The 17888-nt window shown below is 46.4% G+C and overlaps 1 protein-coding gene across 1 annotated transcript; it reads left to right on the top strand.

The window, feature by feature from the left end:
- The first annotated feature begins 6473 nt into the window (after window positions 1–6473).
- LOC108792665 (dysbindin-like) lies at window positions 6474–17245 on the top strand. Its single transcript, XM_018563489.1, has 5 exons — window positions 6474–6505; window positions 6552–6637; window positions 6838–6973; window positions 12874–13011; window positions 16525–17245. The coding sequence occupies exons 2-5, from the start codon at window positions 6623–6625 to the stop codon at window positions 16719–16721; spliced, it is 486 nt and encodes a 161-aa protein (XP_018418991.1). The 5' UTR covers window positions 6474–6505; window positions 6552–6622; the 3' UTR covers window positions 16722–17245.
- The last annotated feature ends 643 nt before the right edge of the window (window positions 17246–17888 follow it).

Here is a 17888-nt window from a genome sequence, read left to right as displayed (position 1 = left end):
TTCGCCCCCCCCCCCCCCCCATTCGAGGGGGGGGGGAGCACCTCCCTGAAATAATGGCAGATAAGCTAATGCTTCATTTGCTATCTGCTGTGGTTTTTTTTAGTATTCTGACAGCTGCTGCGGTCAGAATAAAAAAAAAGCACAAAAAAAAGCATGGGAATGAGTAGCTAGATTGCTATATGCTAGTTCAATTTGCAACAGCCAATAACAAGCTGGCTATTGCACCCGCCCTTTGCTGCTGTCAAGCAGCAGAGGAGGACCTGATGGAGAACTTCATGTCCACCCCTGCTGATTGACAGCAGAAGTGGGCGGGTACAATAGCTAGTCTGCTATTGCAAATTGAAATAGCATATAGCAATCTAGCTATTCATTCCCATGCTGTGTTTTGTTTTGTTTTTCTGACTGGCGGAGTGTAGGAGGAGACAGACAGGAGGGAGCTTTGTCACAGCCAGCTGGCTCAGAGATTGGGTGAGTATAACTTTGTTATTTTCCTCCCTAGACCAAATCGAGCAGCTAACCCTTGCAGTGCGGCTGTGACAAAATAAAAATGTTGCTCGGAGTTCTTCTTTAATCCATGGTACTATGATCTTCTGCAGCACCGGTTCCGGTGAAGGCAACCAGTCAGCTGAAACGACTCTATATGCAGACACTCCCTCACATTGATGTGATTACGCCTGCACTGTATTCAATACATGACCATCTGACCAAGCAAATGGCCAGCAGCCGCATAATCAGGATGGGTCATGGGCGCTGCAAGAGGTACCCTTCCGCTCAGCAGGGCTGAATATCGGAGGACTGGAACGCTGGACCATGGATCAAGGTAAGTATAGGGGATTCCTAGAAAAGTTCTTTAAAGGAGAACTATGGGGTCAGGGCTTTTCCACATAGTTCTCCTAAGGGTAACGGGAGGACACAAATAGCATCCTCCCGTCACCCAAAGGTCAGTATACCGCGAACTACAGCTCGCGGTATACTGAGATGCCGCAGGCGGGACGGATCCCGACATTACTGTCTGGATCCACCCAGCTGCACGAGTGACAGCTGGCTCTGCCCATATAGAGGCAGAGCCAGCTGTACCCGCCCCCTTCCCCGTCCGTTCTGCCAGTCAGCGCTGGAGGATCGGACATGGGAGTGGGGGAATCCCTGACTGTCACTCACGGCTCTCTGCAGGGACAGGATCGAGAAGTGAGCGAGCGTCGGTATGTGTTCACTCACTTCCCGATCTATTGAGCCGACCTGTGACAGTTTCATTGTCACAGGTCGGCTAGAACTATGAGGCTGAGTGATTTTCACTCGCCTCATAGTTCTTTAAACTAAAATAATAGATGCCTGAGAGTGGTTGGTGGAGCAACCACAAGTATTTTTTTCCTGGCCAGAGTTCAACTTTAAACGTTTATTTGAGCAGATGAAAATTCTTATCATGTTTTGGTGAAGAATGAATCTTATTCCGTCCTATTCTCACATCCTGTTCAGTAATCTATGAAATACTATAGGTAAGCACTTGTAATCTTCCTGTAAAGGATAATTGCACTTTAATACAAAGTGCACTTATCCTTCTTACCCCGCATCCCTGACCTAAGTGCACTTATCCTTCTTACCCCACACCCCTGACCTAAGTGCACTTATCCTTCTTACCCCACACCCCTGACCTAAGTGCACTTATTCTTTAACATGGGGAACAGTAAGAACTTTACAGAACATGTCAGATATTTTTTACTTCTAAATATTTATAACATATAAAATTGATAATAAACTTCAAACATTCTTTCCTGGTAACCTTAGCAATAGCAGTGTTCTGCAAAACAGCCAAATATGCATTTAAGTCTGTCATGAGAGAAAAAAAGCACTTCACACAGTATTTATTGCCGTTGTCTCTCCAAGATCCCTTTAAATTCCTCCACTTGTGGCAGCTTACAGGTCTGATCACAAAGAATGTATACAGTCCGCCTGGGACCATGAGGCAGATTTGCCATTATTCTCTATGGCTGCAGCCCTCTGTTGCATGGTGAACGAGCAGGACTATATCTGTGTACACGGGCTTCTGTTTACTTTATGTGGGTTTTGCATTTCCAATATAGTCAATATAAATGCAAAACCTGCTTGAAGCAGGTCAAATGCAAGTCAGAAGTGCAGGACAAAGTCCACCTGCCAAACCCGTCAACACATGCCCTTATAAGAGAGATGGGAATCAGCACGCTGTACATGGTGTTCAAACATGATAAAAAAAGTCTTTATTATATCAATATATATTAGGGATGCACCGATACGGGTATTTCAGTATCAAGTACGAGTACCGATATTTTTTTTCCTGTACTCGCCAATACCGGATACCGATACCGAAAGTCCCATTAAGGAAGCCAGGCGGCGTGTAATGACTCGCCACCTGGCTTTCCGATTAGCAGGGAAGCCGTCTCCATACTTCTCGTCACTAGGTGACGAGAATGTATAGAGCCAGCTTTCTGTCCAATCAGAAAGCCGGGCACCATGTAATGATGCGGTGACCGGCTTCCTGATAAGCCGGGAAGCCAGCTCCATGCTCCCTCGCCATGAGGTGACAATTGAGCTTCCCAGCCAATCAGAAAGCCGGGCGCCGCGTCATTACATGGTGCACGGCTTCCTGATTGGCCAGCTTCCTGACCAATCAGGAAGCCGGGCAGCGAGTCATTACACGCTGCCCGGCTTCCTGATTGGCTGGGAAGTCGGCTCCATGCTCCCTCGTCACAAAAACACATTTATTCCTATGCGGCCCATTCATGCAATCGTGCGTTTCAGTCCATCTGCTGCCAAAACTGTTCCCTGAGCTACTTTTTCAGTGCTGATCAGTGCGTTTTCCATATAGATTTCAATGGAAATGTGCTGATCAGTGCATTTCTGGGCGTTTTTAATTGTGTTTCAGCACTGAAACGCAGTTAAAAACGCCCTACCAAAAACCGTGTGGAAACTGCACTGAACCGCTAGTGCCCTGATGTGAATGGGGCCAGAGAGGAAATCTGTCTGTTTAGTTAGAGCCGGGATTGGAAGGATTTATTTTCTGTTTTATTTCGTTTTGATTTTGCAACCTTTTAAATAAAACTGACTGCCTGGACTACCTTTTTCTCAGGGAAGGTGATCCCCATTTGAGCTATAACCCCACACTATATATAGAGATATATAGATATCTCTCTCTCTCTCTCTCACACACACTCTCTCTCTCTCTCTCTATATATATATATATAATTAAAACTTAACTAGTAAGTAAAACTTAATTCAGCATTCCTCAAGATCTCAGTGCTTTATCTAAACACATAACCAAACGTCTTCACTCTCTCCAGCAGGCATCCCTGGCCCCCTTGTACCCAGTCCTCACCCCCTATCAGTCTTCACCCATCCACACACACCCTCCCCTAGGCACCACCTGGAGCATCTTCTCTTTGACGGCCAGGTACCAGGAGGGAGATTTTCTCCAGCTGCCAGCAGAGGCTAGTGGAGCGTAGGAGCGGGTTCCTCAGTGAGCACCTCAAACAGCAGGATGTCGTGCTGCCTGGCAACGCCTGCAGAGCGACAGTGGACACATCATCCTCAGCCACCCCCAATAGTGCGGTGCCCTGCCAGGATCTCTTCCGCTCTCACCGTTGCTTCTGGCACTGGGCGGACAGACACAGCACGCCACACAAGCCACAGGGGAGCAGCCAATCCGAGAGTGAACCCTCCTGCCCTGCTCAGAGAAGGCCATCAGGCATAGTGGGCCAAGCCAGGCCGAACACAATCAGGCTTTTTGGATGCAGGGATTGTGTCTGGCTCAGCCCGATGGCCAGTCCAGGCCTTGTATACAGGGAGTAATAGACAGGTATGCTTTGCAATTTAAAGATATACAGTGAGTAATAGACAGGTATGCTTTGTAATAGACAGATACACATACGCAGTGTGTAATAGAGAGACTACTACCTTGCAGATGCTGAATGCTGATTGATGACACTCTCCAGCTGCTCCTCATGGTGTAACCCCTTGTCCTCGGACTCCAGCTTGGGAGCATAGGGATACGCATAGTGAAGCAATATATATATCACATTCTCATAACGAAATAGTCAAGTAAAGCACCTAAAAGTTATATCTGGTTAAAAATGCATTCGAAACATTACAATTAGGCTTTTGAAGTAAGAGGAACAAAGTTATCTAGATGTCTATGATGAGTTTGGAAATTAATTCAAAAAAGGAAGTTACATGTAGTTGGAGAATAATAAGTAAGTAACTCCTTTTAAATAAAAGACTAATCCGTATTAACTATGGAGAACGAGAAATGAAAAGTGAGGATTCAGAAAAAAGATAGAGAAAGAGGTCACTAGAGGATCAAAAGGGAAAGAAACAAGAGAGATCAAAGAAATGGAAAGATCAAGAGCCAAGAGTCCGATCTACCCCAGAGCAATCAAGCCAGAGGAAGACATCGACAAAGAGAAAAAAAAAAGTTTTAGATATCCAATCTATAAGGCCCCATTCACACTGAGCTTTTGTCACGCGATTGTCAGTTTGCGCGATATTGCGCGTTTTAACACACAATATCCTCCAAATGTTTGCATTGGGCTGAGTACAATCGCGCGACATCCGCGCCAAAAAAGGGTCCTGCGCAAGCGACACGTGACAGGGACGAGCACAGCTCCATTGACATGCATTGGAGAGCGATATCGCGCTCAGTGTGAATGGGGCCTAAGGCCCACTGTCCATCTAATGATTCCCAAGCTTTGCAGATCTTGTGATACAAAGTTAAGGTGTTATTAAAGGAGAACTATGAGGTGAGTGAAAATCACTCATCCTCATAGTTCGAGCCGACCTGTGATAATGAGACTGTCACACGTCGGCTCAATAGATCGGGAAGTGAGCGAACACATACTGTCGCTCGCTCACTTCTCGATCATCTCCCTGCAGAGAGCAGTGACTGTCACTCACCACTCCCCGCAGAGATTCCCCCCTTCCCGCTCCGATCCTCCAGTGCTGACTGGAGGAACCAACGGGGAGGGGGCAGGTACAGCTGGCTCTGCCTCTAGATAGGCAGTGCCCGCTGTCACTCACATAGCTGGGTGGATCTCGACAGTATTGTTGAAATCCGTCCCGGCTGCGGCGGTCTCAGTATACCGTGAGCTATAGCTTGCGATATACTGAGCTTTGGGTCACGGGAGGAGGTTAGTATATGTCCTTCCGTGACCCTAAAGAGAACTATGAGGAAAAACACTCACCCCATAGTTCTCTTTTAAGTCTAGCCATTAGGTATTCCATATTCTGCACATCTCTTATTCAAGCACAAAACTCGAGTAGAGACGGAAGGAGCACACGTTTCCACTGCAAAGCTATGACAACATGCTGCTGTCAATACATGTATGGTCAGTTTATCTCACATTTAGCTTAATTGTATTGAGACCGCATCAAAATAAAGTAGAATGTATACAGTTGGGTTGATTTACTAAAGGCAAATAGGCTATACACTTTGCAAGGGAATTTGCACTTTGTGGGGGAAGTTTCCCCTTAGCTTAGTGAATGAGGTGAAGCTCTACTGACTTCCATCATACAATCATCTGCATGCAAAATTACAGCTTTTTTATTCTCCTTGCACATATTTGGGTATTCTTGGCAGAGTGAAATTTCATCACATTACCAAGCTAAGGGGTAACTTCCCCCACAAAGTGCAAATTACCTTGCAAAGTGAACAGGCTATTTGCCTTTAGTAAGTCAACCCCAATGTGTCTTTGTTGAGTGACCGCACAGAATAAAGTAGAATGTATACAGGGTGTCTGTGTATAGTGGCCGCACAGAATAAAGTAGAACGTACACAGTATGTCTGTGTATACTGACCACACAGAATAAAGTAGAACGTATATGGGGTGTCTGTGTATAGTGACCGCACATAATAAAGTAGAACGTATACAGGGTGTCTGTGTATAGTGACCGCACAGAATAAAGTAGAACCTATACGGGGTGTCTGTTTTTATTGACCGCACAGAATAAAGTAGAAAGTATACAGGGTGTCTGTGCATAGTGACCGCACAGAATAAAGTAGAATGTACATAGTGTGTCTGTGTATAGTGGCCGCACAGAATAAAGTAGAACGTATACGGGGTGTCTGTGTATAGTGACCGCACAGAATAAAGTAGAATGTACATAGTGTGTCTGTGTATAGTGGCCGCACAGAATAAAGTAGAACGTATACGGGGTGTCTGTGTATAGTGACCGCACAGAATAAAGTAGAACGTATATGGGGTGTGTGTGTATAGTGACTGCACAGAATAAAGTAGAATGTATACAGGGTGTCTGTGTATAGTGACCGCACAGAATAAAGTAGAATGTACACAGTGTCTCTGGGCATAGTGACCAGAGAGGAATAAACAGAAGGATCTCTGTAGCCAGAATCCAGCAGTGAGGAGGACGCAGTGTACAGCAGTGACACTCCATTCTCCTCAGATGAGTAATGATACGTAATTGTGTTCTCCCCGCCCAGACTTCTCTCAGTACAACTCCTCAGAAGTAGTGTACAGGGTGTGCAGTCCCGGAGTCCAGGATCCGTGCAGTCACGGAGTCCAGGATCCGTGCAGTCCCAGAGTCCAGGAACCGTGCAGTCCCAAAGTCTAGGAACCGTACAGTTCCAGGTGGACCAGACATGACAGCGAGGCAGGTAAACCTGGCACTACATATCTTGTCATTACACATACTGCTCTTAGTACACGGCTGTGTGCGAGAAGCCCCCTCATGACTCAGTTTCCTCCACACTTCTCTCTGATGATGAATACATTGTATGGGGGGGGGGAGCCAGTCTCTGACTATCTCTAGTCACACACAGGACTTTAATGGTCTCATGCTGTCTTTTCTCCTCAGGGACACCCCCTGTACCAGAGCCAGACCTCCAGCTCACAGCACCTCAGGGAGCGTCAGAGGTTTTTCGAAGATGTCCTCCAGCATGAAGTGGACCTATTTTGCCCGCACATTCACCTGCGGAGCGATCGCTGGAGACGTGAGTGCTGGGATGGGGTGTAAGCGGGTGTTATGGAGAAGCATGGAAGGAGATCGGATACATACAGGAGGGGGGGATTGTTACACATGTTTTCTTAGAGGTGTGACTGGTATAAGACTGAACCCCATCTTGTCCTGGTAAATATTATTATTCAGGGTTTAGATAGCACCAGTTATTTGCTCAGGGCTTTACAATATAAGCGATGACGCCTAAGTGCATGCTATTGTGTATCTAGTGCAGGGGAAAGCAACCTTGGCAATCCAGCTGTGATGAAACTGCAAATCCCATCATGTCTGCCGCTGGGAGTCATGTCTGTGGCTGTCAGAATCTTGCAATGTCTCGTGGGACTTGTAGTTCCAAGACAGCTGGGGTGCTAAGGTTGCCTACCCCTGGTTTAGTACACTTAGCATGCAGTACCATGTTCTAGGTGCACTTGATTGAAATTCATTTGAATGGCGCCCCAACACGCCTCCCAGCAGCCATGTGTTACACGCAACATGTGGGACCACAATACTTTGGGTTGCAGTGCAGTCATAAAAAGTTGTGCGCTTAGGGTTGCCACCTGTCCAGGATTCACCCAGGCAGTCTGGGTTTTGAATGCTGCGTCCGGGTTTCGTGGCAGCTGAAACCCAGACACATGATGTCAGGCAGACGGGCAACCAAAATTAAGATAGGGGCTACTGGCCCACCACTGAAAATAGTCTCAACTGTGATATTTCATATGAATGGGTGGCACTATTTACATATGAATAAGCCACGACTCATTCTCCCCAAAAAATGTCCGCGCATCACTTGAGTGTTCCGGTTTCCCTTGAAGAAAAGGTGGCAACCCTAAGTGCGCTCATCCAGGGACATGCATCTGTACCTGTATGGATGTGCAAGTTCAGGTGGCATGTAGCCGTTTGCAGCTGCGTCCTGTCATTGAGTGGTATAGGTGGCTGCACGCATCAGCTGTCACTCCTGGGTGCAGATTTCTGCACCGGCATGCATGCATGCTGTACGGCTGTACAACTGTGTGTGTGTGAGTGTGTGTTTGTGTGAATGAGGCCTATAGCTCCGGTTCATTCTCCTTTATAGGTGACTGGAGGGCTGGTTCCCTGCTGACCCTGCCTTGGACCTGTAACCCATGTACAATGGTATTGGTTTGAACGCACACTCCCCTGCAATGCGTTATTTACACACATTGCAGTTCTTTATCTTTTAACTTAACATGTACAAAAATGCATCATGTCTGCTTCTTTTCAGCGCACACTAACACAGTGCATTAAACTGAAGTAATAGGACATAAGACAAATCGCCTTATTCTGGTGCTGGGACTACATTGGGCATCGCAGCCGGACACTGTTGGTGTGAATGGGCCCTAGAAAGTATCACAGCCATGAAAGCATGGCAGCCAGGCAAGCTCATTTTCCTGTAATGCACTTGCTGTGGTTGAGGGGCTCAAACTTTTTATCCAGTTCAAGGAAATCTACATTTTAGTTTATTTCAAAAAGTTTTGGTAGTGTATGGCCAACATAGCTTGCTCTATACACCTTTCCTTTATTCCATCACTGCTCACACTTGTATCCATGGGCAGACAGATTATCTGCAGAGAAGGCTTGCTCTAGACCATGGGTAACCTTAGCATCCAGCTGTAGTGGGACTACAAATCCCATAGGGCACTGCAAGACTGACAGCCACAGGCATGACGGCCTAGAGGCTTGATGGAATGTGTAGTTCAACCACAGCCGGAGTGCCAAAGTTGCCTAGCTTTGCTTTAGACCTTATCTGCCAACACTCAGATACAAGTGCATGGATCTTCACCAAGGTTTGCCTGGTGGTGAACTGGACGGTTCTTTCTATCATGGCGGAAGATGTGATTGTAAAACCATCAATGGGCCCTACCGACCTTAACAATCTCAGACCAATCTCCTTACTCCCATTCACCTCCAAACTCATAGAACGCCTTATCTACAGCCGCCTGAGCCGCCACCTCGCTGATAACAACCTTCTCGATCCCTTACAGTTCGGCTTTCGCCCCCTACACTCCACTGAAACCGCCCTCCTAATACTCACTAATGGCTTACTAACAGCTAAACACAACGGCCACTACTCCTTAGTCTTGCTATTAGACCTTTCTGCTGCTTTTGACACTGTGGACCACCTGCTCCTCCTCAAAAAACTCCACTCGCTTGGCCAACAAGACTCTGCTCTCTCATGGTTCTCCTCCTACCTATCTAAGCGCTCCTTTAGTGACACCTACAAATCTAACTCCTCCCCTCCTCTTCCTCTTCCTGTAGGGGTCCCCCAAGGCTCTGTCCTTGGACCCCTTCTCTTCTCTATCTACACCTCCTCTCTTGGTCAGTTAATAACCTCACATGGCTTCCAATACCATCTCTATCTATCTCTATCACTCAAATCTATCTCTCTACTCCGCAACTCACCCCCTCAGTGTCCTTGCGTGTCACTAATCTACTAACTGACATATCAGTCTGGATGTCGCAACACTTCTTAAAACTCAATCATTTCAAAACTGAGGTCATGATATTTCCTCCCGCCCGTGCACCTTCCCCCACTTTTCACTTGAGATTGTTAACACAACTATCCAGCCCTCCCCCCATGCCAAGGTCAGGGTGTGCTATTCTCTGGATGCCCCCGGATCGGGGTGTACTATTCTCTGGATGCCCCCGGATCGGGGTGTGCTATTTTCTGGATGCCCCGGGATCGGGGTGTGCTATTCTCTGGATGCCCCTGGATCGGGGTGTGCTATTCTTTGGGTGCCCCCGGATCGGGGTGTACTATTTTCTGGATGCCCCGTGATCGCGGTGTGCTATTCTCTGGATGCCCCCGGATCGCGGTGTGCTATTCTCTGGGTGCCCCCGGATCGTGGTGTACTATTTTCTGGATGCCCCGTGATCGGGGTGTGCTATTCTCTGGGTGCCCCCTGATCGGGGTGTGCTATTCTCTGGGTGCCCCCGGATCGCGGTGTGCTATTCTCTGGATGCCCCCTGATCGGGGTGTGCTATTCTCTGGGTGCCCCCTGATCGGGGTGTGCTATTCTTTGGATGCCCCTGGATCGGGGTGTGCTATTCTCTGGGTGCCCCCCGGATTGGGGTGTGCTATTCTCTGGGTGCCCCCCGGATTGGGGTGTGCTATTTTCTGGATGCCCCCGGATCGGGGTGTGCTATTCTCTGGGTGCATCATATTGTTTTCCAGGAAAAAAGAGAAAGAAGTAAAACACCTTCCTGGTAACACTGAATAAATAAGCACATGGGAAGAGAAGTCCACAAGTACAGGAACATGGCAGCACATTGTTCATGAAAACACAGGATATAAGGTGATATCCTCCTTCCAGTCAGATGTAGAGAAATGTTTAACGATAACAAGCATTTCAAAGAGTATTTATGGTGAATCTGTCATGTGTGAGGCAACATTACATTCTTCTACAGCAGTTCTAAACAAAAGAAACTGGCTTTAGTCTTTAAAGTGACACTAAACTCAGGAGCTAAATCTTACAAATACATTGAAGTACCTTAACTATTAACAGAAATGTATCTTATTTGTGTATCACTGGGCTGTAGATCCTCAAATCATCTCTGAATTGGTGCTGACACCGTCCTTCCTTCTGGAGGGTGACTACTTTTGTTCCCCATGGTCCCTGTGTGTGTTGTAAAGTAGTCACCGCTCCAAGCTCCCTCCCGTGATGGACTAAAATCTCAATACAAATTAGTAAACTAAACATGAGATTGTAGTCCATCACAGGAGTGAGCTTGGAGCGGTGACTACTTTACAACACACACAGGGACCATGGGGAACAAAAGTAGTCCCCCTCCAGAAGGAAGGACGGTGTCAGCACCAATTCAGAGATGATTTGAGGATCTACAGCCGAGTGATACACAAAGAAGATACATTTTTGTTCATAGTTAAGGAACTTGGATGTATTTTTAAGATTTAACTCCTGAGTTTAGTGTCACTTTAAATGTCTGAGGCTAAAATACATTGAAAAGGCCGTGCTTGTAACTTATTGAGCTAATAATTGCCAAGGATTTTGATGAACAGTTACAGGGCTCTGAACTGAATGAGCAGCCAGCCAAGCAGGCAGAGCGCTTTGTTTAGTAGATTCGGTTTTCTTTGGTTTCACTTCTGTAAATCTGGAAAATCTGTGGTCCCCAATCTTACTCATGAGTCACATGTGACTCACAGCCCGCCTGATGTTTTCCATGACAGCTTCTCAGTCGATGTAGAGTACCTGTCTATGTATACTATACTAGAACTAAGCAGCCATCTCAACCAATCAGTGCCAACCATTATGTGTGTAAAGAGATTTAACTCAAGAGGCAGCTAAATGGCCAAACCCTTTATTTATTTTTTAGATTTGAATAGAGTGAAGAGGGCAAAGGTGTCCCCAGGCCGGGTGTCACCTGGGGCAGCCACTGTGCGTCACCCGCTGGGACATCATCACATCACATGCAATTAACTGCCGGCAGCCATCTTGGTGATGGACGCCGTCAAAAAGAGGAGGGGATGTTCATACGGTAGGATAAGGTATGACACTGGGACCCCCACTGGGACCCCTCCTCTGTAGGGCTCGTGGTCCATGACCGAGTGCCCAACTTTTCAGAGGGCGTGACTCCAAAATGACTGACAGTCTCTGATGGTGTCACCCAGTGCAAGCCGCACTCCTCTTGTGACACCACTGGGAGAGGGATTAGAGCACCTGTCAGGATTGTATTGATGTCTGTGTCCCCATTAGGGAGATTTAGCGTATTTGCCCTGGTGACTGTTTTCACTGAAAAAGAAAGAAAATCCCAAATTTTGGGTTGCCATCAGAACTAGAATAGATGTGAAATCTTCCAATGGGGACACTAGTTCTTGTGACCCTGCCAACTACCAAGGATTTCCCTCACTTTTGAGTAATTTCTTCTCACTTCCTGTTGTGGCTGTTGGTCAGGAAGTGAGGGAAAATGGGACACAGATGTCACAGGGTTCTAACCCTCCCTTGGTCCCCATTCACACCATAGAGTAGCAGGAACACGCGTCGTGGTGATGCAAGTTCCTGTGCGTTCGCTGGCATTTGTTTCCCGCATATGGCGCACATCCCCATTGACCTCAATGGGTTCCTGGATGTGTGCCAAAAGCAGGAAAGTAGTGCATATAGCAAATTCTGCTGCATGCATTTCCCACATGTCCATGTGCATTCCCACATATGCAAATGCATGGAAAAAGGCGTGTTCACTCAGCCACAACGGCACTGCAAGAGTGTTCTGCGTTTGGTGGGTGTTTCGCTAGGGTGTGAATGGTCCCCATCCATACCATATTCTGTCCAAAACTAAAACCTCTTACCCCTTACCTCCCTTTATCGACAAAGCTCTCAAATAAATACTATTAAGTACCCAGAACTTTCTGACACAAGACATGACAAGACAATGCATGCTCATGAAGATAATCTTTAGGATTTCTGGTGGCCGCCATTAGCGCTGAGGTTGCAGTTTGAGGCCATTTTAATCTGGCCAACAACATCAGAGGACCATAATACATCTGATCACTGTGCCTGCCATGGTGTTACTTGTAATACACAGCAAGTAACACAAGTAGGCGGGTCAGAGACACAATCTAAATTTTGTAATTTGCACCTTAAAAGCAAAAGAAATCATCATATTTTCATATGCGTAAAGACTATGGGGCAATTTATCAAAACCGGAGCAGACAGAATCTGGAGCAGTTGCCTATAGTAACCAATCAGCTTCTCTCTTCAGTTTGTTCAGTTAAGACTTGAAAATGAAATAGAGAAGCTGATTGGTTGCCATGCACAGCTGCTCCAGATTCTGTCTGCTCCAGTTTTGATAAATTGCCCTCGGTATGATTGAGGATGTGCAGGAAAATACTTAAATAGTGTATATGTATTCCTCTGTGTTTTGCAGCTCCTCTGGACAGTGTGTCATCAATGGAGGTGAATATTGATTCTCTGGAGTTGTCAGAACCTCTGGACATTACTGAGTTGGAACCCAGCGATGCTTTTCAACAGTATGAGGATCCGCTAAGCCCTCTGGTCACTCCTGGTAAGTAGATTGTTATACAAGATAGAAACATTGCTGTCTCATAATCTTATCATTTATCTTAAAAGACTTATGGGAAAAAAATTGATCCTTAAAGAAGACTTTGCACATAAAAGGTCTGCTTTTAATCGTGGCCCCACTACTCCTTATGAACGTGCTGAATAAATGATAGAAAAAGCCCTTGTGGGGGGAAGTTAGATCATATCCTTTCCCCTGACTTCCGCCTGCGACATTTAGGTGAGAGTGAAGTCATCGCCCTTCTGGTGAGAGCCTGGGGAATGGTGAACAGCTCACATCTCATAAGACGATCCTACACTGTACACTGTAGAATATTCGGCATTCTCGGGATCTCATCAGCAAGGTGATGGAAACCATCCAATACACTGTAGAAGCCGCTGGAAAGGATATTATCTACATTTTTCCCCTTCGAGGTGTTTTTTCTATTTTTTTATTGCTTAGGCATATTGGGAAAAAAGGACTTTGCATGGATTGTAAGGTCTGCTTTAAACCTAAACTCTAGTCTAGGCAAACCCAATATTTTCCAAACACAAGAGATGTGTGTATTGTTAGTTGAATATTGGGGTTCTTTTAGTATTTACTTCCCTTAATTATGGGTAATTCAGCATGAAACAGCATCTGTAATAGACACCAATCACTTCTGCTCTCTCCTTGTACAGGGTGACTGGTCTTGTCTCTAATAAAGACCGGTCACTGCAGCTCTCTCTCCTTGTACAGGGTGACTGGTCTTGTCTCTGCCCCCTCCTGTAATAAAGACCAATCCCTGCAGCTCTCTCTCCTTGTGCAGGGTGACTGGTCTTGTCTCTGCCCCCTCCTGTAATAAACACCGGTCACTGCTTGTGCAGCGAGACTGGTCTTGTCTCTGCCCCCTCCTGTAATAAAGACCGGTCACTGCTTGTGCAGGGTGACTGGTCTTGTCTCTGCCCCCTCCTGTAATAAAGACCAATCCCTGCAGCTCTCTCTCCTTGTGCAGGGTGACTGGTCTTGTCTCTGCCCCCTCCTGTAATAAAGACCAATCCCTGCAGCTCTCTCTCCTTGTGCAGGGTGACTGGTCTTGTCTCTGCCCCCTCCTGTAATAAACACCGGTCACTGCTTGTGCAGCGAGACTGGTCTTGTCTCTGCCCCCTCCTGTAATAAAGACCGGTCACTGCTTGTGCAGGGTGACTGGTCTTGTCTCTGCCCCCTCCTGTAATAAAGACCAATCCCTGCAGCTCTTTCTCCTTGTGCAGGGTGACTGGTCCTGTCTCTGCCCCCTCCTGTAATAAAGACCAATCCCTGCAGCTCTCTCTCCTTGTGCAGGGTGACTGGTCTTGTCTCTGCCCCCTCCTGTAATAAAGACCAATCCCTGCAGCTCTCTCTCCTTGTACAAGGTGACTGGTCATGTCTCTGCCCCCTCCTGTAATAAAGACCGGTCACTGCAGCTCTCTCTCCTTGTGCAGGGTGACTGGTCTTGTCTCTGCCCCCTCCTGTAATAAAGACCAGTCACTGCAGCTCTCTCTCCTTGTGCAGGGTAACTGGTCTTGTCTTCCTGCAGGCAGCCTTTAGTGGGTTCCTCCGTCCCACAACTCTGCTCTCTGCACCAGCTATGTCACTGCTACATTTATAAGGCAATATCTGGGTTTGTGAAGGTGCTTGGTGCACATAAAGTGGATGTATATCATTTCTGGTTATTAAGGGAAAATGTGTAAATGAAAGCTATTGAGCTCAGAGCTTTAAACACAACAAACCAACTCCACATATGCCCACATCCACCTATGAGTGAGTTTTCAATTTCTTACAGTTGAATCTTACACTGACTTCTCATATCTCTTTGGGAGTCCAGTGAATGATTCTCAGCTCCATCTGATTGACACGGCCATTATGCAGCTCCTCTGGATGTTCCAAGACATAGACTATAAAGGCTGATTCACTAAAACATGGAGAAAAATGACTGAGGAACAAACACATTGTAATGAAGCAGATTCATGTTTTCATTGGAGAGTTTAAACATATTGGCTAACATGGCAACTACTTTATTGGTCAAGTACCAGTCCAACTGCATAAAAAAATGACACCTTTGTTCTGGCCTAACACAAAGTACTGAGGGGGATCTTTCTCTACAGGGGTATGCAAGAAATATAGGAAGCCAGGGTGTGTTACAACCCATTTGTGCCTACCCATAAATTAAACATGATTAGACGTGGCTTTGGTTATTAAAGATCGCCTGCGACACTGATATTTACTTAGTACTCCTGACATCTCCAGGTGCTTGAATATGATTTGGGTCTCCCACCATTATGATGGACACCCATAACCAACAAGTTATATGGTGCAGGAGGGTATGGGCCAGAGGCGGCAACCATGAGAGATGGCCTCTGTTGTACATAAGAGCACCTGGTTTTCTTAGGTCCCTGGTTGCTTCAATAGAAGTCGAAAACTACATGCAAGTGCCAGGAGCAGGAACCTATGCTGTGTGTTTAGTTACTTTTGTACATTATGGCCGTAGGTGAGCTAGAAGTAAAAGCAGTTGGTGTGGTGGAATGCCTTCACAGCCCATATGACCACTGACCGTCACTCACTTACTGAACCCACTTACTGAAGCCCAAACATTTTTTTCAGTGTTGGGTAGAGTAAGGGAGGGTTAAAACCCACGTCGGCTCTTTTTGCCCTCTGTGGCACATTGGGGATATTTTCTTTCACTTCCTGTCCAATAGCCACAACTGGAAGTGAGATAAAAACCATCTAAAGAGAGGGGAATTCCTAGGGGTCAGCAGGGTCACCAGAACTAGTGTCCCCATTAGAAGATTTCCCATCTATTCCTTTTCTGATGACAACCCAAAATTTGGGATTTTCTTTTACTTTTGATGATAACGGTCACCAGGACAAATAGTGACGGTGAATCTCCCTAACGGAGACACAGAGAGTGGCGGCACCAGGGTGGGTGTCACCAGGTGCAGCCGCCCTGCCTGCGCTATGACATCCGTGGTGTGACGTCGTCCTGCAACGTGATGTACTTCACTGCCAGCAGCCATCTTGGCGATGTCAGCAAAAAAAGGAGGAGATATTGACCCGGCGGGATCAGGTATGCTGCCGGGTGCCCCCTTCTCGCACCCCCCTTATGAAGCCACTGGACACAGGCAGCAATAAATAAAGCTGACAGGTGTTCTAATCCCTCTCCATTCTATCAATACTATAACAAAAAAAGTTTGGTTTCAGTTACACTTTAAGAGCATTGCTAAAGGAGGGTAAGCAGTGAGGTTTGTGTGTGGCTCTAGCAGTTCTATATGCATGGGAGCCATGGAGGGTGCAGAATGCAGACATCGGTGCCCTGTCTGTACTCATACATAAGTGATAGGGAGGCATATCCAGGAGAACGGGGAGCAAACACCTAATACCTGATTGTACTCGGTTACATAATAGCATGCACATTGTGCAGCAGCAGTCTCCAATGAATGGGCAAGTGTCAACTACTGCAGACAAGTCTAAGTTCCCACATCCTCATTTCTATGTTTCTTCCAGCTGACCTCCAAGGAATTGACTACTTCAGGCTTCGCTTCCCCTTCTCTGCTACTCCCGGCCAGCAGCATCCAGCACATGATGGTGACGCTACAGCCATGCAGGAGGAAGCTGCAGATGTCCAACCCAAAGAACACAGCTCTACTGCAGATTCTGCAAACAATGGTCTCAACAAGACCCCCTTGTCTGACACACAATGACCCACCAGTTTCCTCTGAATAGACTATGGTACTAGCCAGTGTCCTGTGGGATTCCATTCACTGGTCCATTTACTAAGCAAACTCTGGCTCTATGCTCTCATGTGAACACACTAAGCTGTCAGCGTTATCAGGTCTGTAATCTGGTAATACAGTATACATTGCATTATTGCCAGTTGAATGGAGTCGGCCACACATAACTGGGCATTCAGCTGTTGCAGTGAGCTGCATAAAATGCTTTTTGTGTATGGGAAGAAATGATAATGCATTCCACTATTTTTACAAAGCACATGTGTGGGTTCTAGCTTTGTTGATGAGTAAGGTCAGCCTGCCCTTTTCAGAGGCCGCTATACTATTTATAATCATTTTCTAGGAAGGACATGTTGTTTGGAACAAAAGCGTAACTTCCTTCTATTTCCGTCTGCACCGCTTGAAATCAGACGAGGGGGTAATATGATCATAATCCCGCTGCGATTACATCAGGGATAACATTGTATTTGTGGCTCCCTCTAGTGGATTTGCTGATGGAATATAGATATGTAGCACTCCCTAATGCTAGTCTACACTGTTCACTAGGATGTATTACTTTGTTATAGTTCCTGTGTGTAATTCATGGTCATATTCTGAATTAATATACGACAGTTTGGAAAAATACAACCTCTCTTTATAGTTCCCTTTGCAGGTATAGTTTAAGCTCTATATTATTCAACGGATTAAAATGAAATGACATAAAGAGCCATTCCATCAAGTGCAAACCTTTCCAGATACAGATCTTCGGCAATGTGTTTGTATTCCCAACATAGGAAGTTTCACTCTCAGATTTGTCCTCTAACACCAACTGCAAGTGGATCTGAGACCACTCCTTATCCGTTTATATTATCCGATAACACAGCAACGGTTATAGTTCTAGTCTTTTCATTCATCCTGCGCGCTGATTAAAAAAATACAACAGATTCCTCCATCAATGGTATGAGCTGCGTTGATCGAGGAATCCCAGCTGCCCTCACTGTGTTCCGACATCGGCCGCCGGCTTTTCTTTGTTCTAAGATTCTCTGACCGGCTCCTTCAGTCAGCTGATCGAGGGATGCCGGCCGAAAGGGTGCCAACAGCAGCACCCACTGTGTTCATTTCAGCCGGTTCATCAAGAACCATGCGAAATTTGCATAGTGT

This window comes from Nanorana parkeri, unplaced genomic scaffold, assembly GCF_000935625.1.
Source record: "Nanorana parkeri isolate BGI_ZX_2015 unplaced genomic scaffold, ASM93562v1 scaffold667, whole genome shotgun sequence".
In the NCBI taxonomy this organism is placed as follows: Eukaryota; Metazoa; Chordata; class Amphibia; order Anura; family Dicroglossidae; genus Nanorana; species Nanorana parkeri.
The sequence above is the reverse complement of the archived record's forward strand: the minus strand, read 5'-3'. Positions and strand labels throughout refer to the sequence as shown.

What these genes read in the sequence shown, in the direction of transcription:
- LOC108792665 (XM_018563489.1), top strand. An exon ending in GCGGAGCGATCGCTGGAGAC is followed by an intron (nt 6,974 to 12,873) that starts GTGAGTGCTGGG and finishes TGTGTTTTGCAG; the next exon opens with CTCCTCTGGACAGTGTGTCA. An exon ending in AAGCCCTCTGGTCACTCCTG is followed by an intron (nt 13,012 to 16,524) that starts GTAAGTAGATTG and finishes TGTTTCTTCCAG; the next exon opens with CTGACCTCCAAGGAATTGAC.